The sequence below is a fragment of the Magnolia sinica genome, chromosome 4 (assembly GCF_029962835.1).
Source record: "Magnolia sinica isolate HGM2019 chromosome 4, MsV1, whole genome shotgun sequence".
Taxonomy (NCBI): domain Eukaryota; kingdom Viridiplantae; phylum Streptophyta; class Magnoliopsida; order Magnoliales; family Magnoliaceae; genus Magnolia; species Magnolia sinica.
In genome coordinates, this window is record NC_080576.1 from 71485902 (window position 1) to 71513265 (window position 27364).

Consider the following 27364-nt stretch of genomic DNA (forward strand, 5'->3'; position numbering starts at 1 on the left):
AAGTAATGAAATCCCTGCACGAGTATTGCCAAATTCACTTAAGGGCGATAAGCGGGCTTCAAAACCTCCATTTCTGCTCAAAAGAGACTCTAGCCCGAGAAGCGACACTTTGAACAAGGAAGAGATGGAAGAGAGATCACTGCAGAATGTTGAAGAACAATAATCGAAGCAAGGGACATCTTCTATTCGAAGCTGACCATGACTCATAGGCAGAGGAGCATATGTTTGACGTTCATCGGGTGAGTGAAGACCCTCTGGATTGCTGGTAGGTGGCCACAGTTTGCGGTGATGATGAAATAGATGAAGATGAAATAGAGGAAGATGAAGGAGATTATTCCAATTTGTTAGCCTCTGATTTGGAAAAAGGGGAAAACTCTCGCATTCGCTAATCCGACTAATGATCATGAAGAGGCTTTGATCGTTACACCTCTGTGTGCTGAAAAGATGCAGGTTCACTTGATTGACCACGATTTTGGCACAGAGTATCATCATCTGATCGGGGAAACATGTAAGATCTCCGAAGTGCAGTTCCAGTGGGCAAAAGATGCTCTCATATGGGTAGGCGGCATGGCGGGGATGACGTATGGAGTAACCGACAAGGATGTATACGAATTTTTGCACTTTGTTCGACTCAAGGGGACTCAAATGCAATAGGATTGCCATGCGCTGAAGTTAAAATAATAATAATAATAATAATAATAATAATAATAATAATAATAATAATTTAAAAAAAAATCACCAAAGGGTTGGAGGGAAGTGCTTAGCCTAGAATGCTCCATTACTACGAAGTGGCTGGGGGAGCAATATTATTGCCTTACAAGAATCCAAACTTCGGTTGGGGGGGGTGTTGTCCATTGGAAGTATCATTATAGCGTGGAACTTGAATCGATGGAAGATGATAGACTCTTTCACTTGTAACTTCTCCGTCTCTATTTAGTTCAGTGATATTTCCTCTGGAGTAGTTTGGGTGTTTATAGTTGTGTACGTCTCCTGTTCTTATAGACAACGGGGTAGTTTTTAGGATGAGTTAGATGCAGTTAGTCAGTGATGGTTGGACCCTTGGTGTGTCGGGGGAGATTGTCGGGGGAGATTTTAATGTAACCGGATTTAGTCACAAAAAATGTTCCTGGGACTAAATTACCAGCATCATAACTGCATTTGCAGATTGGGTGGTAAGGAATGATAGGTGGATCTCCTGCTAGAAGGTGCAAGATACACTTGGTCCAATGGTTAGGAGAATCTCGTTTTCTCCAGATTGGACAGATTTCTGGTTTCGCCTCTTTGGTTGGAAAAATTCCCGTTGGTTTCTTAGCGCGCTACGCCTGAGATCGTTGTCAGATCACCGACCCATTTTGCTAGATGTGGCTGCGGAAAATTGGGGGCCGGGACCTTTTAGATTTGAGGCGGCTTGGCTTGAAATTGAAGGCTTTCAACAATTAATTTCTGATTGATGAAATGATTCGTCGGTGGATGGATATGCAGGATTCAAGACCGCTAGGAAATTACAACTCTTAAAGAACGAAATTAACATTTGGAAAAAGGAGTTTCTTGGTAACTGGGAGGCAAAATTCGATAGCATGCTAGAAGAAATTCATACTTTGGATGTCATTGAAGAGGAGGGAGGTTTGTCCTAAACAAAAAAAGAAAAAAGAAAAAAAAAAAGAAGCAAATTTATCCTCTAAGTACAAAAAGTGGGCAGCAAGAAAAGAGGAAATAAAGTGGCAACAAAGATTAAGAGCTGTTTGGCTTAAAGAAAGGGACAAAAATACTCGTTTCTTTCATAATATGGCTAGTGCTCGAGCCCGCGCTAATAGGATCTCCAATCTGATTGTAGAAGGGACATGGACACAGATAAGAACAAAATCTTTGATGTTATAGTTCAATCTTATAAGAATCTGCTTTCGGGAGATAAGTGGGAAATGCCATGTTTGGGCAATCTTTAGTTTTAAACGTTTTTAGATGAGGATACCTTGTTGCTAGAAGCGGAATTCAGGAAAAAAGAAGTGAAAGCTGCTGTAGATTCAATGTGTGGGGACAAGGCGTCGGGCCCGGACAACTTCCTAATGCTCTTCTTCTTCTTCTTCTTCTTCTTCTTCTTCTTTTTTTTTTTTTTTAAAAAAAAAAAAAATTTTTAAAATGGACTTTATTTTTTTTAAAAAAAGAAAAGAAGATATCATGGACTTTTTCTTCGAATTTTTCGAGCGGAGACGTCTATTGATTGAACTTGGGGCGACCTTCGTTGTTCTTATTCTTAAAGTGGAGGGGGGCAGAGCATCTTAAAGATTTTAGACTAATCAGTCTGATAGGGGGACTATACAAGATTTTGCCTAAAGTTTTGGCTTTGAGGTTTAAAAATGTGCTTGGTAATGTTATATGGGAGAATTGGGGCACCTTCATTATAGGGAGACAAATTCTAAATAGTGCTCTCATCACTCATGAGTGCATCAATTCGAGGTATAAGGGTCGAAAGATAGGCATCGTGTGCAAGTTAGACATTGAGAAGGCTTACGATCATGTCGACTAGAGTTTTCTGGACTATATGTTGGACAGGTGGGGTTGTGGTAAAAAATGGAGAGGGTGGATGCGGGTTTGTGTGCAATCTGCCTTTTTCTCTATTTTGATCAATGGGTCTCCAAAAGGCGTTTTCAAAGCAACTAGGGGGCTAAGGCAGGGAGACTCTGTCTCCATATCTTTTTGTGGTCGCTGGGGAAGCTCTAAATTGGATGCTCAGCAAGGGTGAAGATAATGGTCTCATTACTAGGTTCAAAGCGGCTAACAATAATCTTTTGGTTACACATCTCCAATATGAAGATGATACCCTTTTTCCTTGTGATGTGAACTTTACTTCTGTGGACAACCTTCAAAAAATTACGGTTTGCTTCGAGGCAGTTTCGGGTCTGAAAATTAATGTGGTTTAGTTGGAAATGTAGGACTGTTGAATTCCTGACGACATATTTAGGTCTCCTGTTGTGCATTGGTAAGCCTCCTATTCATCTGTGGGCCAAGGTTAACAGTTAGACCTGATTTAATGTGCAAATTGCACTGATATTTGCATGTCTGAATCTTGATCCATAATCCTGACCTTTCCATTTTTGGCCTGCAAATAAGTGCTCGATGCTTAAGAAAAGAAATGCAGATACTTTTTTTTTTTTTTTCACATAACTCACACCCCACGCACTCACATCACAGTGGGATTTCTAGTATTCCACTCAGAAAGGGCTAATATGATTGGATGGCTATGAAATTCCAATCCGAGAGACTTTTTGGAATGGTCTATCCACTGTGGGGCCCATCACCTGAAATGACTGAATTATTGAAATATGAGCCCCATTTTGTAGAAACTGGAAAGCTGAGGATGTATGGATAGACTTGGGTCGAGGTCATATAATTGCTTATCTTCAATCCTTCATGTTTGTTGAAGCTGACAAACCGTAGTCTATGATTTCATCCATGAATATTGGCTTAATTAATCAAACTATTGGCTAAATTAATCAAACATAAGATTTACTTTATGGTTATCAATAATTTATTTTTCTTGGGTAAGATCATTTTCTGTCCCTTTTCTTTTTATTTCTGTAGATGATAATACTTTGTTTAGAATCTGATATTACTTGATTATGTTTGGCCCCATATAAAATTGCTCTTCAGCATGTTTGTAGAAGAATGTTTCCAATGCCAGACTTTTAATTGTTTTGCAATTTTTAGGGAGTGATCTTGTGGTTGTGGACAGCCCTTTTGGACGTTTAGGTGTAACAGTTTGCTACGACTTGAGATTTCCAGAGCTTTATCAGCAGCTGCGGTTTCAGCACCATGCACAAGTATATATGGGCCTGCTTAACCATATGGTGTTATTTAGTAATGCAACTTGTGGTGTGCTAACATTATTGTTGTCTTGGGATCTTTAATGCTTCACATTTGTATTCTAAAATCGATTTGCAGATTTTACTGGTGCCTGCAGCTTTTACAAAGGTCACTGGGGAGGCACACTGGGAGATTCTTCTCCGTGCTCGGGCAATTGAGAATCAATGCTATGTATGGAGACTTAGCCTTGTGATTTGTATTTGCACTGATATTTTCTTTATGCAATCATCTTTTTTCTGGTTAAGAAATTATTGATTCCTTTGTCTTGATTTCCTATTTACAGTAGCTACTTAAGTAATCTCTCTCTCTCTCTCTCTCTCTCTCTCTCTCTCTCAAGTTACAAATTCAGCATTACATGCCAATAGAGTAAGCTCCAGACCGGTACTTTTATATATGTTCAGTGCTGTGGTCTGAAGTGTAGGAATTGAAGCAGCTGCCAACATTTGAAATAAATGGTTCCAAGAGGCCACATCAGCAGTCTTGGTTATGTCAGCAAATGTTTTGGTGTTAGTGGTGAAAGACTCTGCATTGCAGTATCTTAGTTTAGGGGGTACCTTTCCATACATGCATATGCATTGTTAATGCATGAGGATGTGGGGCTGTATAACTGTACAATCCACCTAATGGATGTGGATGTGGACTATTCCAGTGTACAGCCCACCTTGCTTCCCTCTTTTATATTTAGTGTTATAGTGGATTACGACTTGTTTGGAATATGGGCATTAATAGTGAGGGTATTTTTGAACTTATTTTTATTTTTATTATTAATATAAATGGGAAGAGTGGGGACGTCCAGCCCCGACTCTTTTTCCTCTCTTCTCCCAACTTTCTCCTCTCTTTTCTTCTCCTCTTCTTTTCTTTTTAATCAATATTTCTTTTTGTTAATCTAATCAATATTTTCCCTTCTATCCTATAGTTCTTTTTTCCTTTTATTTTTGGTCCCACTCATACTGCTTGTTCTGAAAATCTTCTAAGCAACCTAGGGTTTGTTTTCTTTTTGTTGTGCTGGGCTTTGTCATGCTTTGTGCATGAGAAGGGGATGCAATGTTCGTGATCATCACCTCTTGTGTGTAGTGTAGGACATGTGGACGTCTAGGCTGATTGCCATTGTCGGATGTTGTGTCTGTGATCATCGACCCTCGTCGTTGGTTGGAATGTGTGGATGAATGGGTTGTTTAGTCTCATCAAGTGTGGTGTGCATATAGTGTGAACCGTACAGGTTGTGTATTCATCTACCGCGAAAGGCCAGCCTGTGATTGTATAAGTTTGCGGTATTTATTATAATCCCTTCTTTCAATGGATATGAAGAGTGATTCGAGAACCAGATTCATAAATCCACCTGATTCTTTTGGGGTCTAAATAACATTCGTTAAATTAAATGGAACAAATTATCTTTAGTCGTCCAAATATGTCCAAGGTTTTTTTAACTGTCAGGGGTAAATTAAAATATTTGACTAGTGAGAAGGCTGACGAGTGCGCTAGTACATATGATCAGTGAGTCCAAGAGAAATGCTTTGATTATGACATGGTTGTAGAATAGTATGGAACCATCCATTAGTGCAAATATAATGTTTTTTTTATACTGCAAAGGGGGTGTGGGATGAATTATGAGAGATGCATTCATCCAACAATTATTTCTCGTATGTATCTGTTATTTGAAGAAATATTTGAGCTTCAATAAGGAGATAAATCATTGGGTGATTGAATACTATTCAAAACTTAAACGATTGTGAGAGGAGATGAATGTGTATCAACCTCTTACTATTGATTTATAAAAGTAATGTCATCAACTGGAGGAGTTTCGTGTGGCCAAGTTTTTATTTGGTCTGAAGCATGAATATGAGCTGGTTTGTGTATAGATCTTGGGTGGCAAAGATATGCCATCTCTAAATGAGGGTGTATACTCACCTCTAATGCCCATCTCTTGGCTTTACAAGTAGAGCTAATGACAACTTTGCTTTAGTATCTTTTACTGGTCGAGGTCCAGGTAGTGGTCGTGGTACTCAAGGTGACTATGGTGAAGTGGGAGGAGGATGTGGTAGAGCCTATGCATTATTCTGTTGAAAAATGTTGGGATCTCCAGGGAAAGCCAACATAGGCTAATCATACATCTCACGTTAAAGAAAGCAATGGGTCTCATTTGGCTAGTTCTGTATTTAGAAATCAATGGCTATGTTTGTTTAGAGAGATGGTTACACTTTCTCAATAAAAGTAAGTTGAAAAACTACAGAATCAATCTATTCCTGCTGCTTCTGCAGTTGCTTCCACTCTTACAGCCACATTTGTGACCTCAGGTATGGCTTGTTTAGGATCCAAGTTTCATGCTTCATGGGGTACTATGGAGCATCTAACCATATGACAAGTGAGTTTATAGTGTTTTCCCCTATTAATACAGTATTAACGGGTTTATCTATCACTTTAGCACATGGTACCCAATTCAAAGTATGTGGAATGGGTGTTGTTCATCCAATTTCTTCCCTTTCATTATCATTTGTCCTTTATGTCCCTAAATTCCCTTCAACTCTTCAACTCAGGTATGAAGGCGTTCTCAGGATGGATCGACGACAATTCTTTGATGGATATCCCTCTTCTCAGGTCTAGGTTCACATGGACCAACGGGCGCCTCAACCCCACTCTCTTAAGGCTGGACCGTTTCCTCCTTTCCCCTGAATGGATGGACCGGTTCTCTCCTTCCTCTCAAGCTGTTCTCCCCCGTTCCACTTCTGACCATTGGTCGATTCTTCTGTCTATGGAGGTGCTAAACTGGGGCCCCAAGCCGTTTAAGTTCGATATTTCGTGGCTGGAAGTCACGGGGTTTCACAGCATGGTCTCCGATTGGTGGAAAGGTTTCCAGGCTAATGGTTTTGCAGGTCATTCTCTCAGTTCAAAACTCAGATCTCTCAAGCAGAAGCTGAAGCAGTGGAAGCAGATCGAATGGAGCGCCAGAGAAGGAGAGATGGAATCGCTCTTAACTGAAATCCAATCGATTGACTCGCAAGCTGAAGGTTCTCCGATGACATCAACTTGCCTCGCTAGAAGAATTCAACTAATCCAAAGTCTTTCTGCCATAGCCCGAGAGTACGAAATCTCCTAGAGGCAGAAGTCTCATGCCAAATGGATTAAAGAAGGCGATAAGAACATGAAGTATTTCCATAGACTCACCAGTTTGCATTCCAACGCTAATAAGATCAACAGCATGATCATCAATGGTGCCCGCTTAGATGATCAATCATTGATTGAATCAGAGGCTATCTCCCACTTTAGCAACTTGCTTAAAGGAGACTCTTGGATCAGACCCCGGTTAGATAATCTCGAGGTAAACTCTCTCTCCTGCTGAGGCTCAATCGCTGGAAGCTCCTTTCTTGGAAGAAGAGGTCAAATCGGCCATTGACTCGCTACAGGGAGATAAAGCTCTAGGCCCTGATGGCTTCCCAATTCGTTTCTTCCACCACTTCTGGGAGTTGATAAAGATGGATGTTATGAATTTCCTATCTGAGTTCCACTTGAGAAGCAGGATATCCAAAGATCTCGGATCCTCCTTCATAGCCCTCATTCCCAAGTTTGAGGGCGCAGCCTCCTTAAGCGACTATCGTCCCATCAGCCCGATCGGAAGCCGCTATAAAATCCTAGCGGAAGTCCTAGCATCTCGTATGAAGAAGGTAATCGGGTCGGTTATTTCTTCAAACCAATGCGCTTTTATTCCGGGCAGACAGATAGTCGATTGCGCCTTAATAGCCAATGAATGCCTTCATTCCTCCTTCCGTTTTGGAATGAAGAGTGTTTTTTGTAGTTTAGATGTTGAGAAAGCTTATGATCATGTCGACTGGGAGTTTCTTCTATACATGATGAAGAGGATGGGATTCGGCGAAAGGTGGAGCAGCTGGATAAAAGAATGCATTGGTTCTCCTTTCTTTTTTGTTCTCCTAAATGGCTCCCCTAAGGGATACTTTAAGAGCCTCAGGGGTCTCAGACAGGGCGACCCTCTTTCCCCCTTTCTCTTTCTCATTGTGGGCGAGGCCCTCTCCAGGATGCTTCACAAGGGACAGGAAGAAGGTATTCTTCGAGGAATTAGTATTGAAGGGATGCCCAATCCGATATCTCATGTCCAATTTGCAGATAACATCCTCATCTTCTCTGAAGCTTCTCCATCTATGATGGACAACCTGCGTATAGTTGTTCGTTGTTTTGAGGCGGTCTCAGGTCTAGGAGTGAATCTGGGTAAATCAAAGATTTTTGGGGTAAATCTGGATGAGGAAGATACTAAAAAGTTCGTTGCCCGATTCGGATGTTGCGCAGCTTCCTTCTCGACCTCCTATGTTGGATTGCTGCTGGGTTTAGGTGCGCCATCGAAATCTGACTGGAATAGAGTTATTCTCAGATTTCAGAAATGTTTAGCCAAGTGGCAATGCCGTTTTCTTTCGATCGGTGGCCGCATAGCCCTCATAAAGTTTGCGCTGTCCAATTTGCCTATCTATTATATGTCTCTATTTAGATGTCCTAGCTCGGTCCTAGCTGCTATCAACAAACTGAGACGTGATTTCTTATGACATGGAAAAGAGGATAGGAAGCGATTCCATTTGATGAGCTGGAAGCAAGTCTGCAAACAGTACAGAGGGGCTGGTATCAAAGATCTCAGGCAGATGAACAGGGCCTTGCTCAGGAAATGGGTTTGGAGATTAGGATCGGATAGCAGCAGTTTCTGGAATTCCATCATCAAAAGCAAGTATAGCAGCTTGCGTGGGGGCTCGTGGACCAATTCTTCGACGTTATACAGGGCTTCCCATATCTGGAAAAACATCATGTGCCTTCAAAGCGAGGTTCTTAAAGGAATCAGATTCCAACCAAGCACGGGCAACAAGATCAATTTCTGGAAGGACCTTTGGATAGGTGATAAGCCCCTGAAAGACGTCTTCCCCTCCATTTACAGGTTAGCCCCAAATTCTGACGTCACGGTAGATGACTGTTTTTCCCTAAAAGAGGGAAAGGTGGAGTGGAACATTTGTTGCAGAAAGAATTTAGAAGATTGGGAAATTTCTGAGTTTGCTAAACTCTTAGAAAGTATCTACAACACTAATCCCAATCCTCTAGAAGCCAACAGAATCATTTGGAGGAAGGAGAAATCCGCTTTGTTCTCGGTCAGATCCCTTTACAGTCTTCTCCTCCCTGATCAGGTAGCATCTCCAGAATCTCCGTCAGCCCTATTCCCCCCCTCCCCCACCCCCCCCAAGAATTGTGGCTTTCACCTGGTTGGTCGCCAACAAGAAAATCCTTACTATCGATAATCTGCGGAAGAGAGGAATGATCATTTCCAATGTCTGTTTGTGTTGCATGAAGGACACAGAGTCGATTGACGATCTATTAATTCACTGCCCTTTATCTCTTATATCTGTATATCTGGGCAGTGTTTGCTAGAAAATTCAACATTTAATGGTGCATTCTAGTTCTATTGATTTGTTGCTCAAAGCATGGCACGGGATCAGGATTGGAAAGTCGAAGACGCTCATCTGGAGATCGGTTATCCTCGCCATCTGGTGGTCAGTTTGGCTAGAAAGAAACGATAGATGCTTCCGCAACTCGTCCTACTCTGTGACGACGTCCAGGGAGGGCCTCCTAGCTAGAAGTCAAGTTTTGGTTCAGAAAAGTGGCCTGATAGTCAAGAAAAGCCCACCATGGGATCTCATGATCGTGGCCCACTCGTCGGATTGGTTTTATATTTTAGGTTTTGCTTATTGTTATTATTTAGAACATCGTGAACGCTTTAGATTTCCTTGTTTGGTTTTTATTTTAGTTTAATTTATCGTCAAGTAATAGGTGTCGCATACGGTTTGGGGTATAAGGTTCTTATAAATAGGCACCCCTTGTAGTTCTTTTCATTCATCGAGCTTAATAAAAATTCCCGCTTTATTTTTCTCCTCTCTTCGTGAGTTGTGGAAGAATTCAAAGTGGGTGCGAAGCCCTCCCTTTTAGAAGGGCTAACAGCAAGTTCAAGCCACATCGATCCCAATTCACCCCCTTCTTCCATCATCTTTTTCCATCTTCCCCCACCATCCGTACTTTAATTTATCCTTTTGTTGTATCAATTTCTTCATTACAACAGTTTTCCAGATTTCGGCCCGCAATTCGGTGGAGCACCACACAAAAACCGTACATCGGATTGAGCGAGATTTTGGGGTTTTGGAGTCCATCCTGGCCGACGGGCCAAGGTGGCCTTTTTTCAATAGTGGGCCCCACACATGTGCGGCGGGATCACACGCACGTCCGTTTATGTGCTGTCCACACGGGATCATCTTTTGGCTCAGGTTTTTATCCTCTTTTATCCTCTCATAGCCATTTTTCATGAATCCTAACCCTAGATTATATGATCTCTAATTGATTTGTCCCTTTTTATCACCTTAGGGTTCCTTGAATTGAAATTACCAACTACATCAAAGATCTTTCTTCAGATGAGTATTGATTTTATTTTCCTTCGACATCGTTTGGTTTATAATTTTTATCGGTCCAATCCTAGCCCTGACCCGCATAGATTCCCCTTTTTAATTGTATGTTTGGATTTCCATGTGGGACGTGGAATTTGTGTGATTGTTTCTGAATTGGTAGGATCTAAGCTTGAAATCTTGCATATCATATTTAATTTCCCATGTCCTGCATCACCTCGCCATCTGGTGGTTAGTTTGGCTAGAAAGAAACGATAGATGCTTCCGCAACTCGTCCTACTCTGCTGACTCAGTTCTATCAGAGCTCTAAGATTGGTGATCGAATGGGCATCGTACAAGGAGTCCCTAAGGGGAATGGATTTCAGTTTTCTTGCTACTTAAGGCCATCGCTATCTTAGCGTAGCCTCCCTGTTTATTAGCTTTGCTATTTTGTTGCTTCTTTGTCTTTTGCTCGTGTGTGCGCGCGCGTGTGTGTGTGTTTTTTTTTAATCTGTATTTTCATTTCCCGCTTTTCAATATAATATCGTCAATTCTCAAAAAAAAATAAATAAATAAAATCCCTTTAACTCTTCTATTTATTAACAAGCACACCAATCTCTTAACTGCTTTATATCCTTCACGTTTAAGGGGAGGTGCTGTCAGACTTCTAACTCGACCCGTTTTACCTCCTCAAAATCACATTTAAGGGTGATTAGAGAGCAGATATTCGAGTTTCCACCTCACAAAGGTGTCGAGTTTCGTTGAGATTTCCACAACGGAGAATTTATCGACACTCGAGTGCAAAGGTAAAAGTGACTTCTGTGACAAGTAGTGTGTCAATCTCGAGTGTTAGAAGCCTGATTCTTGCCAGATTGAAGGTCGGCAAGATTGTATCGTTCCAGATCCAACGTGTAAAAATCAGGTGAACCTTTAGGGAACTTCAAACCAGCAAACAACCATACCCCAGAAAATCCACCATGGATTCATTAGCCTTGCAAAAAAGCAAAGTGTCATCAGGACTGGTTTGGTATAAAAATACAAAATTCTTCCATTCTATAGCAACTGCCAGAACGAGAGTCAATAATATCAGCAGCATTTTGGTAGATGGAGCTAGGTTAGAAGAGCAAGACTCAATTTTAGCGGAGATAGTTCACCATTTCAGTAACCAGTTTCGGGGTGAGAATTGGGACAGGCCAAAGCTGGATCTTCTTCCTATAACCTCTCTTTCAGAAGAAGACGCGGGTGTGTTAGAATCTCCCTTCTCGATGGACGAGGTGAAAAGGCCTCTAATGGATATGGGAGGGGATAAGGCCCTGGCCCAGATGGTTTTTCGATTCTCTTCTTTCAATCATTTTAGGAAATGTTAAAAAGGGATGTGATGGATTGTCTTAATGAATTCCACGATAGGGGCCATATCTCTAAAGACATTGGGGCTTTGATGGGGATATCTTGCGCACACGCGCACGCACGCAGCCCCACCTACGCACGTACGCACGGAGTAGGAGGGCCCCACCGTCGATCTGGCTTGATGACGATGTCCAGAGAGGGCCTCCTAGCTAGAAGACGAAGTTTGGTTCAAAAGAGTGGGCCCGATGGTCAAGAAAAGCCCATCATGGGATCTCATGATCGTGGCCCACTAGTCGGATTGATTTCATATTTTAGGTTTTGCTTATTATTATTATTTAGAACATTATGAACCCTTTAGATTTCTTTGTTTGGTTTTTATTTTAGTTTACTTCATCGCCAAGTAATAGGTTGCGCACATGGCGCAAGTTTAGGGGTATAGGATTTTCTTATAAATAGGCACCCATTGTAGCTTTTTTTCATTCATTGAAGATTAATAAAAATTATATTTTCCTACTCTTTGAGTTGTGAAGCCTAATTGGGTGTGAAGCCCTCCCTTCATCGAAGGGTTAACTACCGTGGTGCGAAGCCACATTTATCCTGATTCGCCCTCATCCATCGCCATCTCTACTACCCATCTTCTACCATCCCTTCTTCGCATCTCACCCCATCATCTACACTTCAAATCAATCATCTATTGTAGCAATTCTCCTCCCCACAGCAAAATTTTAGAATCTGGCCCTATAGGAGGGCTGAAACTTCGGCGGAGCACCACGCACAAACCGTATATCGGATCGAGCTGAGATTTGGGGGTTTTGGAGTCCATCCCTAGCCGACCAGGGCCAAGGTGGCCTTTTTCTGAATAGTGGGTCCCACACACGTGCGGCCGGGATCACACGCACGTGCGTCTGGGCCATTGTTGTTGTCCACGCGGGCAGTAATTCTCTGGTTCGTCTCTCTCATCTCTTTCACTCTGCTTTCACCCAAAATCCTTAAACCTAACCCTAAATTACTCAAATCTCCAATTTTATGCTCTTTTTTTTACCCTTGGGTTCCCTGAATTGGAATTTCTAAATCCCTTGGATTAGGGATTGATTACTATGCATATGTGGATGCTTATTTCTTATCTTTGAGTATCGTTTGGTTCATAATTTTTATTGATCCAGCCCTATCATGTGTAGGCCTGGACCCGCATAGATTCCCCTTAATTGAATGTTTGGACTTTCATGTGGGATATGAAATTTGTGTAATTGTTTCTGAACTAACGTGATCTTAAGTCTGAAATCTCGCATATCATATTTAATTTTCATGTCCTGCATCAAATTTGGTATCAAAGCTTAGGGTTCTTATAGGGGAATACATTATTTGTTTAGTGTTAGTTTATTTGAGTCCGTCATGCATCTAGTCCATCACATGTAGCTTTTAGGAGTCCATAGTCCCTTATTTTATTAACTATATTGCTGGAGTAACATTGCATAGTCCCCTCATATAGTCTCATAGGATCATTTAGTCCCATATAGTCGTCGTAGAAAGTCCTTAGGTGGAGTTAGCAAGTTGTACGCCCACACGTATGGATCATGGTTTTGGCTAGCACCCTACACTAAACATGGAACAACTGTTAGAGTCACCAAACAAGTTGTCCCAGCAAATTGAGTCTTGGGGTAAGTGCTTGGAACGAAGCATAGATTAACGCCTTGACCAAATAGAGGCCTCCCTCAAGATAAACCCCACCATTAGGGAAGATGGTCAATCTCAGGCAGGTGGCCAGGAGGATAGACCAATGAATGGAGGTGGCCAAGGAATCAGTCATAGGCGTGCACCCATACCCCCACCCCATGAGGGACATCAAGACCATTATTTTGAAGGGTACGACATGTGCGGCCTCGTGGCTAGAGAGAGTGCACCAGAGGCTAGTGTAGAGTTATCCACTGAGGCCATTCCGGTAGTGGATGAGTTTCGTGATGTCGTTCCTGATGATCTACCGGATGAGTCTCCCCCTAGGAGGGATATAGAGCACACCAGAACATGGGACACCGTAATATCTATAGCTGAGTTTACGTTTAATAGTTCTGTCGATAAGTCCACAGGTCTTAGTCCTTATGAAGTCGTTACTGGTTATAAATAAGGGAAACCTATTGATCTTGTCCCTATGTCACTGTCCCATAGGCCGTCAGAGCCTGTAGAGTCTTTTGTGCATCATATTCATTCATGGCATCAAGAAATCAGGCAGAAGATCATGACTAGTAATGAACATTGCTCACTTTCTGCAGACCAACATAAATGTTTCAATGAATTCAATGTAAGGGACTCTGTCATGATCCGCATCAGGCCAGAGCGGTACCCTCAGGGAGCCGTTCAAAAATTACACGTGTATAGCGTTGGACTATTCAAAATTATAAAACGAAACGGTCTCAATGCGTATGTGGCAAATCTTCCACCCTCCATGGGAATTAGTTCCACATTCAATGTGGAGGATCTAATTGCATTTCAAGAGGCCATTGATGCATTGTCTAGCCTTTCGCCTAACCATCCTGATTCCCCAGACTTTTTCTTTGATCCATGGCCCCCTCCAGACCCATTTTTCCAGCCTCTACGTCCCATTCCTACCCGTTCCGACCCATTTTCTCAACCTCTACCTCTCATACTTACCTATCCCGACCCATTTTCCTAGCCTCTACCTCCCATACCTATCCCTCCCAACCCGTTTTCGCAGCCTCTACGTCCCATACCTACCCGTCCTGACCTATTTTCTCAGCCTCTACCTCCCATACCTACTCTTCCCGACCTTTCTTCCTAGGCTCTACCTCCCATACCTAACCTTTACACACCCAGAGAGAAAATAAAAGACATCCTAGACCATCAGATAGTTTCAACGTCGGACGGCAGGTTTCAGAAGTACCTGGTTAAATGGAAGTCACGCCCAGCTTCAGACAGGAGACTTGATCCTGACATCCCAGAGTGGTTTAGGAGTTTTATTTCGCTAGTGGCAAAATCTTTGCAGCCGAGGAGAATTGATGGGGATATCTCGCGCACATATGCCGCCTCACCTACGAACGTACGCATGGAGTAGGAGGGCCCCACCGTCGATCTGGCTCGATGACGACTTCCAGAGAGGGCCTCCTAGCTAGAAGACGAAGTTTGGTTCAAAAGAGTGGGCCCGATAGTCAAGAAAAGCCCATCATGGGATCTCATGATCATGGCCCACTAGTCGGATTGATTTCATATTTTAGGTTTTGCTTATTGTTATTATTTAGAACATTATGAACGCTTTAGATTTCTTTGTTAGGTTTTAATTTTAGTTTACTTCATCGCCAAGTGATAGGTTGCGCACATGGTGCGAGTTTAGGGGTATAGGATTATTTTATAAATAGGCACCCCTTGTAGCTTTTTTTCATTCATTGAAGATTAATAAAAATTATGTGTTTTCCTACTCTTTGAGTTGTGAAGCCTAATTGGGTGTAAAGTCATCCCTTCATCGAAGGGTTAACTACCGTGGTGCGAAGCCACATTTATCCCGATTTGCCCCCATCCATCGCCATCTTTACTACCCATCTTCTACCATCCCTTCTTCTCATCTCACCCCATCATCTATACTTCAAATCAATCATCTATTGCAGCAATTCTCCTCCCCACAGCAGAATTTTAGAATCTGGCCCTACAGGAGGGCTGAAACTTCGGCGGAGCACCACGCACAAACCGTACATCGGATCGAGCTGAGATTTGGGGGTTTTGGAGTCCATCCCTAGCCGACCAGGGCCAAGGTGGCCTTTTTCTGAATAGTGGGTCCCACACACGTGCTGCTGGGATCACACGCACGTGCGTTTGGACCATTGTTGTTGTCCACACGTGCGGCTCTTTTCTGGTTCGTCTCTCTCATCTCTTTCACTCTGCTTTCACCCAAAATCCTTAAACCTAACCCTAAATTACTCAAATATCTAATTTTATGCCCCTTTTCTTACTCTAGGGTTCCCCGAATTGGAATTTCTGAATCCCTTGGATTAGGGACTGATTACTATGCATGTGTGGATGATTATTTCTTATCTTTGAGTATTGTTTGGTTCATAATTTTTATTGATCCAGCCCTATCATGTGTAGGCCTGGACCCGCATAGATTCCCCTTAATTGAATGTTTGGACTTTCATGTGGGATATGGAATTTGTATAATTGTTTCTGAAATAACGTGATCTTAAGCCTGAAATCTCGCATATCATATTTAATTTTCATGTCCTGCATCAGGCTTCCTTCATTGCGTTCATCCCCAAGATCTCATGGGCAAATCAATTAAAGGATTTCAGGCCGATCAGTCTTCTAGGTGGTCTGTATAAAATCCTTGCTAAGGTGTTGGCCTCCTGGTTAAAAGGAGTCATTGGAGCTCTAATATCAGATAATCAGAACGCCTTTATCCCGGGGCGTCAAATTGTGGACAGTGCCCTTATAGCCCTCGAATGCTTCGACTCCACGCATAGATCCAAATCCAAAGTTATTATTTGCAAGTTGGATATTGAGAAGACATATGACCATGTTGACTGGGGTTTCCTTCAGTATATGCTCAAGCGGATGGGATTTGGGGATAGATGGAGAAGATGGATAGGTGAATGTGTGAAATCAGCCTTCTTCTCGGTTCTTATCAATGGGTCCCCAAAAGGCTTCTTCGATAGTTCAAGGGGGCTTCGCCAAGGAGACCCCCTATTCCCCTTTTTATTCTAATAGTTGGAGAAGATCTTTCTAGAATGTTGAGTAAGGGTCAATCGGAAGGGGAGTTCAATGGCTTGAGTGTGGAAGGTATGTTGGCTCAGATTTCTCATGTTCAGTTTGCAGATGACACTCTCTTATTTTGCGAAGCTGACCAGTCCAAAGTGAGCAACTTGTGGATGATCATTACATGTTTCGAGGCAGTATCAGGCTTGAAAGTCAACATGGCCAAATCCAAGCTGTTTGGAGTTAATATAAAGGAAGAAGAAACAAAGCACTTTGCAGAATTTTTCCGCTGCTCGGTAGGTTCTCTCCCATCCACATTTGTCGGCCTCCCTCTTTGCATCGGAAAGCCCCCAAAGTTCTTATGGGACAAGATCATCAACAGATTTGAGTCATATCTTTCGAGATGGAAATGCAAATATTTCTCATTGGGCGGGCGGATGACTCTCATAAAGGCAGCTTTATGGAATCTCCCCCTCTACTTTATGTCCCTATTTGTATGTCCGTCGTCGGTTTTGAGTACTCTCGAAAGGCTCAGAAGGGACTTTTTGTGGTATGGAAAAGAAGACGAGAACAAATTTCACTTGGTCAATTGGAAGGAGGTTTGTAGTCATATTGATCAAGGTGGGGCAGGTATCAAAGATCTTAAAATCATGAATAGGGCGCTTTTAGGGAAATGGACGTGTCAAAAGTAAATATGGTCTTTCAGAAGGGGGTTGGTGGACAAAGGATTCCTCTTCTTATAAAGCTTTGGCTCTTTGGAAAGGAATTCTTTCTATGAAAAATGAGGTTCTAAAAGAAACTCGCATCGCTGTTGGCAGAGGTAACCGTACCAGGTTTTGGGATGATATTTGGGTTGGGGACGTCGCTCTTAGAGAGGCTTTTCCTAGATTTTACAGTCTTGCCTCTAACAAGAATATCATGGTGGAGGGTTGTTACTCAGTTATAGGGGGGGAAGTGGTGTGGAATCCAAAATACAGACCAAACCTTTACGATTGGGAGATCGAAGAATTCATAACGCTCTTAAATCGCATTCAAATCAGCAACCTGGATCGTACTTCCTCTGATAGTCTCTTTTGGCACTCCGATAAAGATGGTCAGTTTTCAGTCAAATCCTTATATTATATCATTTCCAGTCAGGCCTTATCAGTTCAAGAAGTTGTTTTCCCTATAGTTTGGAAACTTCACGCTCCTCCAAAGATTGCAGCTTTTGGATGGTTGGTGGGTAACAAAAAGGTCCTCACGGTGCACACCTTGAGGAAAAGGGGTATGTGTATTACAAATATTTGTGTGTGTTGTATGGCTGATGCTGAATTGGTAGACCACCTCTTCATTCACTGCCCCTTCTTTCATCCGATTTGGATTTACACTCTATCTCGCTTTCAAATTTCTTGGGCTTTCCTGCTGGATGTTTGTAGCCTCTTTCTAGCTTGGTGTGGTGCTTGTTGTGGCAAGAGGCGGTCCGAAATCTGGAGAAATTCCCTCCTGGCAGTTTGGTGGTCTATATGGGAAGAAAGGAACGACAGATGCTTCAATGGGAATTCCAAACCGATAGAATGTGTTCTTCAAAGGGTGATTTATTTCATAGCGGAATGGTCCGCTTCTGTTGAAAAGCTTCAATCTTGTAATATTTCTTTTTGGGCCTCCTAGTTGTTCTGCCTTCTCAGCAGATCAACAGCCTTTTTGTTTCAGCCCTTTTTCTCAATGAAATTCTCGTTACCTTTTAAAAAAAAAAAAAAGGATTGGTCTGGTTTACTTTACCTGTCTCCTAATATGTCTGCATTTGACCAATGATTCCAGTGTTTGGTTTGGCCGTGGTAAAATCGTAATGATGACACATCTCCCTTACATTACTAGAGTAATTGGTGAAACAAAGAGGCCCTAAGAATTGACTGAGATGACTTGCATGTGCAGGTTAGAACATCAAGGAATATAAACTGTGAAACCGTATTTTTGTTGTGAGGAGCCCAGTTTCTTCTTATAAAAAGGATCAAGAATGAAAGAAATTATTACGATTCCTAAAACATCTGTTGTCAATAAAATTTTCAATTACATACATTCACAACAAATTAGTGCAACTTATAGTGATGATGAATTGCTACTAATGGGTTCATTATTTTGATAAAAATATCCATGTACTACGTTTTTGTTGCTAGCGCGATTCCAAGAGTTTTCTGGGCTTACCATTATGCCACGCCTAGCTGTCGAATTTTAAGCTATGACGCAGAAAAAGCAACTTGAACTCTGGAAAGTTCTTATTTTGTTTCCCATTGTCAAATATTGAGTTTTGAACTTTTTTGTCAACTAAAACCTCTAAAGCTTGTTCCTCTTATACTATATGGAAGCTTTTTATTCAATGATATAAGTAACATCTTGCATTTAATTGAGCTTCTGGAAATTATTTTTTTAAAATGCATGGATGCTTCACCGCCTGTCATCCTTGTTTTATTAGGTAATTGCTGCTGCACAAACTGGAAGGCACAATGAGAAAAGAGAAAGCTATGGTGATACTTTAATTATTGACCCATGGGGGAAAATCCTATCTCGGCTTCCAGGTGAGAATTTAGTCCCAAACATGCATGTGCTATTTAGATGGAAATGTCACCTTAGATTACTTCTCTTTATGAAAGTTTGACGTATTCCATACCAGTATTGTCCATGAATGATATGGCTGTATCGATCCGTATTGGCCTAAAACATCCTGATACAGGGGCAACACAGGGCAATACAACCCTGTCTTGGTGGTGAATGATCCAATACAGAAAAGCTGCTCTTTATGATATTCTTCCATGGATATTCTTGGAAAAATATACGACCTTTTTTTAATAGATAAAGAAGTGAGTTGCCATGAGGTAGAATGTTAATCTAGATATGTTTACTGAAAATTATCTTTATGTTACTAGCTCAACCTGAAATATAGAGAATACTAACCTTACGTTTATCACATAACATTACGTGGATAAAAGAAAATCTCATTGTTTTAGACTCTATTACATGGTCATTTTTTTCTTTTTTTCTTTTTTGGACAATGCTTTAGGAACATGCTTATTAGAACATCACTATAGATTTGAAATTCTTGTAGGTATTTGTATTTAAAGCCTTTATTGAAATCTCAAGCCACCATCATATTGGGCAAAACTGTGTGGAAGCAAATTCATTTAGATCTAGTTCTGCCTTTGAATTGTTTAAGAAATATGTAAGAAAAGCATGGTACTTAAATAGTCATTCCTCAAGCAACCCAAAATGTTCTCTCGTTTTCTTTTCTTTTTTCTTTTCCTTTTCCTTTTCTTTTTTTCTTCTTCTTTTTTTCCTCTTCTTGCACAGATTTTCCTGGAGGTTTTCTAGCCCTCCAAACACCCTCACCTCAAGCACCTTTACATAGGCCACATGCAACCCTGGCAATTGTGTAGGAAACATTAAGAGGCGAGTAAGGTGCCCCTACCATGAAGATTGACCTATGCAAAAATTGTGAGAGGCTGTCACTTCCTGATCATAGGGTCTCATCACTTGTGCTATGGGACATTATGTCAATAGTTTGATTGTAAGTATTTCCATATTCAGTCTATTAACCAAGGTAAAACCTGTAGAGATGTTGTTTCCAGCTTTTCTCTTCACACAATCATAATGGAGAGGGTGAATCTCCAGTGTAAGGCTTCCAAGAAATATCAACCAAAAGGACTTGCAAAATTAATTCCTTGGACTTGAATCTCCAACTAAATTTTGCACTAGAAATCCTTCATTTGAAAGATATCATGCAGGTCCATACTCAAAATGTCCTTTGCTACTCACTGTCCATGATATTGACCCCCCCTGCATCTATATCCCGTGGAACCTGGAGCTGATCTGGGAACTGTCTTGTAGAATCTGATCCCTTGCTCAAACCCCCGAGTTTCCTGATCCCCAACCAGCAATTCGCACCCTTCCCAACATCAAGAAAATTGTTGACCTCAACTGAACATTTCTATTGGCACCCAAATCCCCCTTTTTAAGTAAACAATCATCAAATCTTGACTTCCTACACACCCCAATCCTGAACCCTCCATCCCTACAAGAAAATCACCCTTGGTTAGCCATCAGGCATATCCATGAGAATGGCGCTGAGAGGAAGCTCAGTATCAATTTTTTGCATATCAGTAATTCAGCTATGCTTTGACCTTAAATTCATCCCCACAGACTCAGCCAGGGCACCACTCAAGTGAGGGATAGCTTACACCATGGGTCCTAACCAATAACACCCCTTTTGTCTCGCATCATCTAAAGGAATCTTTTGGCAGATACAACTTGATTCTTGCCAACTGAAAAGGTATTAGCTAAATGAACTGTTTGCCAAACATCCAGAAAATAATTCGACACACCAGCTGTGAATTTCTTTCCATCACAAGCACTGACAGTATCTTTCACCAGTCAATTCTTTTAGCTTTTTCTGTTCTTAGCATGTTAAGAAGAGTTCTTTTCATCCTATTTGCCCTTCTGTTGATCTGTAAGGAGCTCAACCAACATTGGCTCGTAATCTAGTTTTCCTTAATGATGAAATACGTGATTGACAAAGTACTTGAACACATTAACATGCATGTGTGATTTGTGGGGGGAACCTTTGGGAAAAGTGAGAGAGGGGGGAACCTTTGGGATGGATCAGGAAAAGTGACCTGCGGCTCCAACCAGAACTTCCTTCTGTAATTCAGGTGACTCCATTCCTCTTTTTCCCAGAATGAATTTTCCCATGCTCCTTTATTATTGCCTTGGAGCATCCAGGACAGCCCTATTGGTTAAATGATCAAGGTCCCTGATGGAGAGAGTGCAGATGCTTTAATGAACTGGGTGCACATTTGTGAGGACATGTGATGTGCTTCCACGTATATGTTATCTCTCCATGCATGCATTTCTGTATAACCATGCTTCCTCCATTCATTATAGATTTGAAGATGTAAAATTGCCAGATGTTAGAACGTCACTCACATTCTAAAAGCATATTGAGGATTTTGTACACAATAATGCATCCCGTGATGTGTCTTTTGCTGTGTCAGATCGGCTGTCAATAGGTGTTGCTGTAGCTGATATTGATTTGTCAGTGATTGATTCAGTGCGGACCAAGATGCCAATATCAGAGGTATATTTTCCATTTGATTTGGTTTCTATATTCATCCCAGTTCTTAAATTTTGAAGAGTTCATCTTTTGAATGTCTCCATGGCTGAAGCATTTTAATTCATGGTTCTAATTCATTTTCTTTTTTTCAGCATCAGAAGCCCCATGGTTACTTGAAATATGCTCCTTCACACGAAAACCATTGATATGAGTCATATGAAACCATGACAATACAAGGTGTTTTAGATATCCAACTTATGTATTCTCTATATATAAGATTTAATATTGGGGCAGCTTTTGGAAAGCATGAGTGAATTATTTGTGAGCATTCACGAGGAATTGACCAAGAAGGGAAAAAAAAAAAAAGGGAGAGAGAGTATACTTCTTAGTATTCATGATTAAGTAGCCTCAAATTGCAGTCACGTTTCTTTCAAATTGCAATTTCGAGCCCAAACCCTGAATGTTATTGCTAAAGGAACAATTTGGCCTCTTCCCCTTAATTATACTAGTTATTGCAATTTAATTTGATAATGCATCCAAATGAACACTTACATGAGTTTTTTGAGGATTGAAGTATATTACTGCATTCAAGAGGGATCTTTTTACTCTCTTATTACCACACCCAAAAATGCTTCAGATGTTACTGGAGCAGTTTTTCCTGCAAGTTAACTTGCTCTCATCCCGTTTGGATACTGAGGTTAATTATTCTTGCACCCAAAGAGTCAGAAACTACCATTTCAGCATTTGTATGATAATCGTGAGATTTTGGATGTCTATATTTTCCAAAACGCCCATTGAATCATCTTACACGGCCATTCTTTTTAGATCTCCATATGTCAAGCAAATGATTTTGGGTGTGTTTTGGGTGTTCTTAGAATGATGGCGGATGACATGTTTTTCCATGCAATTAATAGCAGCTGGCATTTCGGGTTTGACATGAAAGGCAACGGATATTGATTTTTGGCAGACAAGGCAGAAAAAACTATATCCCACCCAATGTGTTTCTAGTTTCCTTTCCCACCCCAAATGACTTTCGGATGGATGGTTATCCTTCTGCCATGGTATTCCTTCTGTCTGCATTTTGGATTGTAATAAGAGAAGAAAAGGAGGAACAAAAACATACAGGCCTAAGTTGAAATGATAAAAATAAATGAATGGTTATTGAAAAATTACTGCTGGCATCTCTACTGGCTATGATAAAGCTTGAGCCCTTCTAACATCCTGATGGTGAACAAGGACACATGATTGTGCCACTGTTGAGTAATGAAGGAGAAGTGCCCTCTAGTTTTGCCAGCATTTTTCTGAGGACCACCATTTTTGACAATTCTCATATAGAAAATATCCAGCACATCTGGTAAGAATAATGTCTTTTACACACCACACAACTCGTAGGAGCGAGATTGAATCGCTATTCTGTCCATTGAACTTTGCAGTTTTGCTTTGGCATGTTGCAGAGCAACAAGAACATCATGGGCGTTAGTGTTGAAGCGGGGTTCAGAAGCTTTGATCTCATGCCACATGCTTGCTGGAACTAATGCAAGAGAAAGATCGCCTTCGAAATCCTCCCCATCTTGTGCTTTACCCAGCTCTTCTCCACCCAATGAAGACTGTCTGTTTGAGGAAGAGAAAAACAAAGTACATAAACATGAATCTCCCTACAATTTATTTGAAACTTGGATTTGAGTCTCAGAAACCCTTGCAATAAATGCAGACATATTCATGTGCTCGGACAGTTTGATTTCAGCAAGGTATCCTCATTAGATCTAAGCATCATAGCAACAACTCTCGTTCTAGGAAAATTCGAAAATTTTGAACTTTGATTTTTTTTTTTCTTAGGATAGTTTAAGGAAGATCTCACCTAAAACAAAAACATTTTAAAATATTTATTATAAATTAATAAATACTTTTTTAAAATTTCAACATAGAATTTTAAAATGAATAAATTAACATTTTTTTTCATTAATATCAGGGTATTTTCATGATAAAATCATGAAATTTTCATAACTATAGATATTTTTAAAATACCAAGATAATATCTTACAGTTGATCTCTTGTGATATCGGCAATATTTGTCACACTGCTTAGGATCAGGCTTATGCTTGATGAGTTATTTAGTATTTTTGGCAGTTCAAGATCTGACCTTAGTCGTGTGAGACTGGAGCTCTTTCTGCTTAGACTCCATGAGGATGTCATCTCAGCATGCCCATCAACACCTTAGATTCACAGGGTGATGTGATGAATGACCCAATACCACACCTGACCTAACGCAAATGCACCATAAATGCCAATGTAGCTATGGTTAATGTGGACTATCTTAACAGTCACTGGGCCACTCATCATGTGAGCAACACTAGCCCATTGAATGTACACCTTTTTAAGTTTCTCTACTCCATTTCTTCATACATATGGGGCCCTGATAAATGTACTCATCCGATTTTTGAGCGGAACAACATTCATTATGGGGACCGCCTATGTCGCCGTGGAATATGTGCCACATTGGCGTGTGTGGTGCTTGAAGAAGAGCACCCGGAATTTGCATTCCTCTTCATGCAACTTGATTTCAAGTATCTCCAATTCTTACCATTTATCTTTGAACAACAGACCATTTCTTACAATGCAGACAGTATTATATCATCCTCAAGCTCTGGCTTCATTTGAACTGTGCTTACTAAGAAACAAATTAAAACATTGAACCAAAAAAATAATTCTCATTTGCAAACTGATATTATGATCTTCTAGCATAAATCAAAACAGAGCCGTAGGGGAACCATAGATGGCGGATACTATAAAAGGCTAGCCTTCGGCTATCGCTATCGCTCAGCTAACCAACATGACTGATGGAGAATTGAAAAGAACAAAAATTTCACATGCCTTTGCAGTGGATGGGTGAAACCGTCAGATGATCTTCTAAAACGGCTCATGCGAACCAAACATAGGCAGAAGAAATGATGGAAATGAGTTTCTCTTGATATTATGTTCTTCAAGCATAAATCAAAACAGAATTGCAGAAGAACCAGTGATGGCAGATACTATAAAAGCCTACATGATGATGCCTTCAGCTATGGCTATGACTTTACCAACCAACAGAACTAATGGAGAACCGAAAAGAACAAAAAAGGCCCGTCACAGTATTTATTAGAAATTCTATCTAGACAGCAGCTTTGAATTTCACCTGCCTTCTCTGTAGGTGGGTGAAACTGTTTGAGCAAGTTACTGAATCACAGGTTCAGATGATCTTCTACAATCGATCAAGCGATCAATCCTATCCCAACGCAGGCAGAAGAAAACATGGAAATGAGTCTCTCTTCAAACAATCAATGTATTGAGACATACCTGATAGCATCAGCTGTTGTCGCGGACTCTCCGGAGCTAAGGACCTCTTTAGATTCACCTGCTTGTTCCTGAGAAGGAGAAGCATTGCATTGTAGTTATTAGCATGAGAATGAGAAGCATTACGCAAGAACAAGGCACTTGATAGCTCTTTACTGACTGAATTAGAAACTGAATTGTTGTCTAGTCTGGAACCCTCCACATTCAAGAGCACATCAGTTGTCTTCCCTGCATTCTGATCCATGCCCCATTCTCCTGAATCTGCTGTTTGCAAATCGGCTTTCTGTTCTTCTTCTTCTTGCTTTTGGAGGCCTGAGGAAACTGTGGATGAACTAGCAGAGCTTTCGCTTTTCTCAGGCGAACTGGATTGGCTTGGAACAGCTGAAAGTTTCAGGGATTGTAGCTTTCTTGTAGCAAGTTTCAGCTTCTTTTCCACTCTGTTCCGGGATTCCATCTCCAGCTGTAGCTGCCTTTCTAGCTCTATCAGCTGCATCTCCTCCAAAAAGGAGATAAGGGAATGAGAAGAAAGAAGGATAACCAATTCAAAATCAAAGCTGTTTTAGATTCCCAACATGTAATTTTAACTAAGAAATCCATCAAATTACACTAACCATGAAATTTTTACATAGGAAAAAACAGGAGAGCATTCAAAAAATAGAAAAAAAAAAAAAAAAACCCACAAAGCTCTACAGATTTCATCGAAATATAATATAACAGAAATGTCAGTAGTCTTTCCAACAAAAAAGAAAAAAATGACAGTAGCAAAAGGAAATGAAGAAGAAGAAGGAAAAAGACCTTTTTACCCATGAGATCTGCATCTTCTTTTGCAGCCTTTGAAGTCACTCTCTCTGCAAGCAATCTTCCCCTTAAACAATCAACAGTTCTTGCTTCTCCTTCCATCATCTTCTCTCTGAAAAAAACAAAACAAAACAAAACAAAACAAAACAAAAGGCAAGAAAAACCCAAAAGATGTGTGAAGAGAAATATGACTAAAAATAATAATAATAATAATAATAATAAAATTTTAAAAATAAAAAATAAAAAATCAATAAGAACCCATTCCATACCTCCATTTCTGATCTCCAAAACCACTATTTCTCAGCATTCTGCACTTCTCTTCTTCTTCCCTCTCGCCACTCCCCGAAATCAACACAGAGCTTGTCGGCAACCTGATCAACCACAAACATTCTCATCAACAACAACAACAATAAAAACCAACTTCATTCAAAACCCAACATAACATCATTCTTCAAATTTTAAAATAAATAAATAAATAATAATAATAATAATAACAAAGAATTGAAAACTGACAAAATTTACATTTTCTGGGTTTTTTTTAATGAGAGCTGGCATTAGAGTTTCAGCAGTACGGAAGGGGAAAAGGAAAGTTAAAATGGATTACAAAGAGGTAGACAAGGAGCATTTCTTTGCTCCTGAAAAATACAGAGATAACTCTACCCCCTTTTAAAGAAGCACTTACACTACTTTTAACCCTCGTTACCACATGATTTCTGTAATTCCTTGTTTTCCTACTCCATCATTCTCCTTTCCTTCCTCATTACCGCATGTGGGCCCCACCCTGCTTGGACCTTTCCATTTGGAGAGGATTCTTTTACCCTGTTGGATGTGGCTTCATTTCGTGGCCATCTGTTCCAGGACAAAGGATTAGATGGTACCATCTGGGCTGTGTGGCCCACCATGGAACTGTACTGACCTTCATACACGTGTATTGTCAGATGAGATGAGGCATGTGAATCCACCATCAGCATTTATCTACTCCCAGTCCAGATCAAACCATAGTCACAAGTGATTTATCTCCTCCTCGACAATTTCTCGGTTTGAATTTAAGATTTTCAGGTTTTTCTCAAGATATTATCTGTAAAATCTTTATGAAAGTATAGAATTAGAAATTATTAATTATAAATTAATAAACCATTTTGGGTTTTTGAATATCAGTATCATAAACGGGAGTAGAGGCGACAGTTTTACCCACGCATTTAGTATTGCGTGATTTCGACAGGTTCTCAATTTAAGGATAGGGCGAGGAATGTGAATTGTGGGGGTCCAACAACATGTTGTGTGTATCTCTAATCAAATCTGTTCAGAACCTTCTTCCAGTCCAGATGACTGTTCATACCAAGATTCAATCTATTTCGCGAATCAGGTGGGCCCCATGGAATTCAAGGGTGGGCGTCCCCTCATAGCTCATTCCTTTTGCTGTGGCCCACATTAGTTTGTGTTTGGAGTTTTCGGAGGTGACTCATTTTATAGATGGAGTTGGACGGTGATAGTACATGAATTATGCCTAGGATACAATAGGATTGGGACACTACGGATACTGAGGGGTTGTTTGGCACCATAGTAATTTAGATGGCATGTGAATTAGGAGGTATTTCAAATCCTCACTATTGTTGAGTTTTGAAATCCTTATCTTTTACTTGGATTACTGTGTAACATATGGCCCACTAAGCTATTAATTTATTATATACCTGGCCCAGTGATGATATTCTTAGAGAGTCAAACTATTAACTGCATATCTAACTTTACTTCAATTGATAGATTTGAGCAATCCAAGCATTCATCATGTAAATCATTAGTAAATTTCTTTTTATTAGTTGCTTGATTGTGGTCTTATGCT

The 27364-nt window shown here is 40.6% G+C and overlaps 2 protein-coding genes across 4 annotated transcripts in view; one reads left to right on the forward strand and one right to left on the reverse strand.

The window, feature by feature from the left end:
- Window positions 1–21943, forward strand: part of LOC131243202 (deaminated glutathione amidase, chloroplastic/cytosolic) — a 52952-nt gene extending 31009 nt beyond the window's left edge. Inside the window, exons 5-10 of one of the 2 annotated variants that reach the window (XR_009169942.1) lie at window positions 3706–3818; window positions 3940–4032; window positions 18766–18868; window positions 20918–20995; window positions 21338–21420; window positions 21549–21579. Coding sequence is in view for 1 of the 2 variants with exons in the window: in XM_058242370.1 (XP_058098353.1) it covers window positions 3706–3818; window positions 3940–4032; window positions 18766–18868; window positions 21338–21420; window positions 21549–21602 (446 nt within the window). In the remaining variant the exon portion in view is untranslated. Of the gene's footprint in view, window positions 1–3705; window positions 3819–3939; window positions 4033–18765; window positions 18869–20917; window positions 20996–21337; window positions 21421–21548 lie in introns of both variants that reach the window. The other variant, XM_058242370.1, reaches the window with a different exon arrangement.
- A 573-nt stretch (window positions 21944–22516) lies between these two features.
- LOC131243203 (uncharacterized) lies at window positions 22517–26338 on the reverse strand. 2 transcript variants are annotated; one of them, XM_058242371.1, is made up of 6 exons: window positions 26289–26338; window positions 25794–25895; window positions 25522–25636; window positions 24887–25213; window positions 24730–24797; window positions 22517–23007 (listed from the first exon to the last, which is right to left on the reverse strand). In XM_058242371.1, the coding sequence occupies exons 1-6, from the start codon at window positions 26321–26323 to the stop codon at window positions 22767–22769; spliced, it is 888 nt and encodes a 295-aa protein (XP_058098354.1). In that variant the 5' UTR covers window positions 26324–26338; the 3' UTR covers window positions 22517–22766. The 2 variants fall into 2 exon arrangements, with proteins under 2 accessions (XP_058098354.1, XP_058098355.1); XM_058242372.1 differs by lacking the exon at window positions 26289–26338 and adding an exon at window positions 26047–26168.
- Between the last annotated feature and the right edge of the window lie 1026 nt (window positions 26339–27364).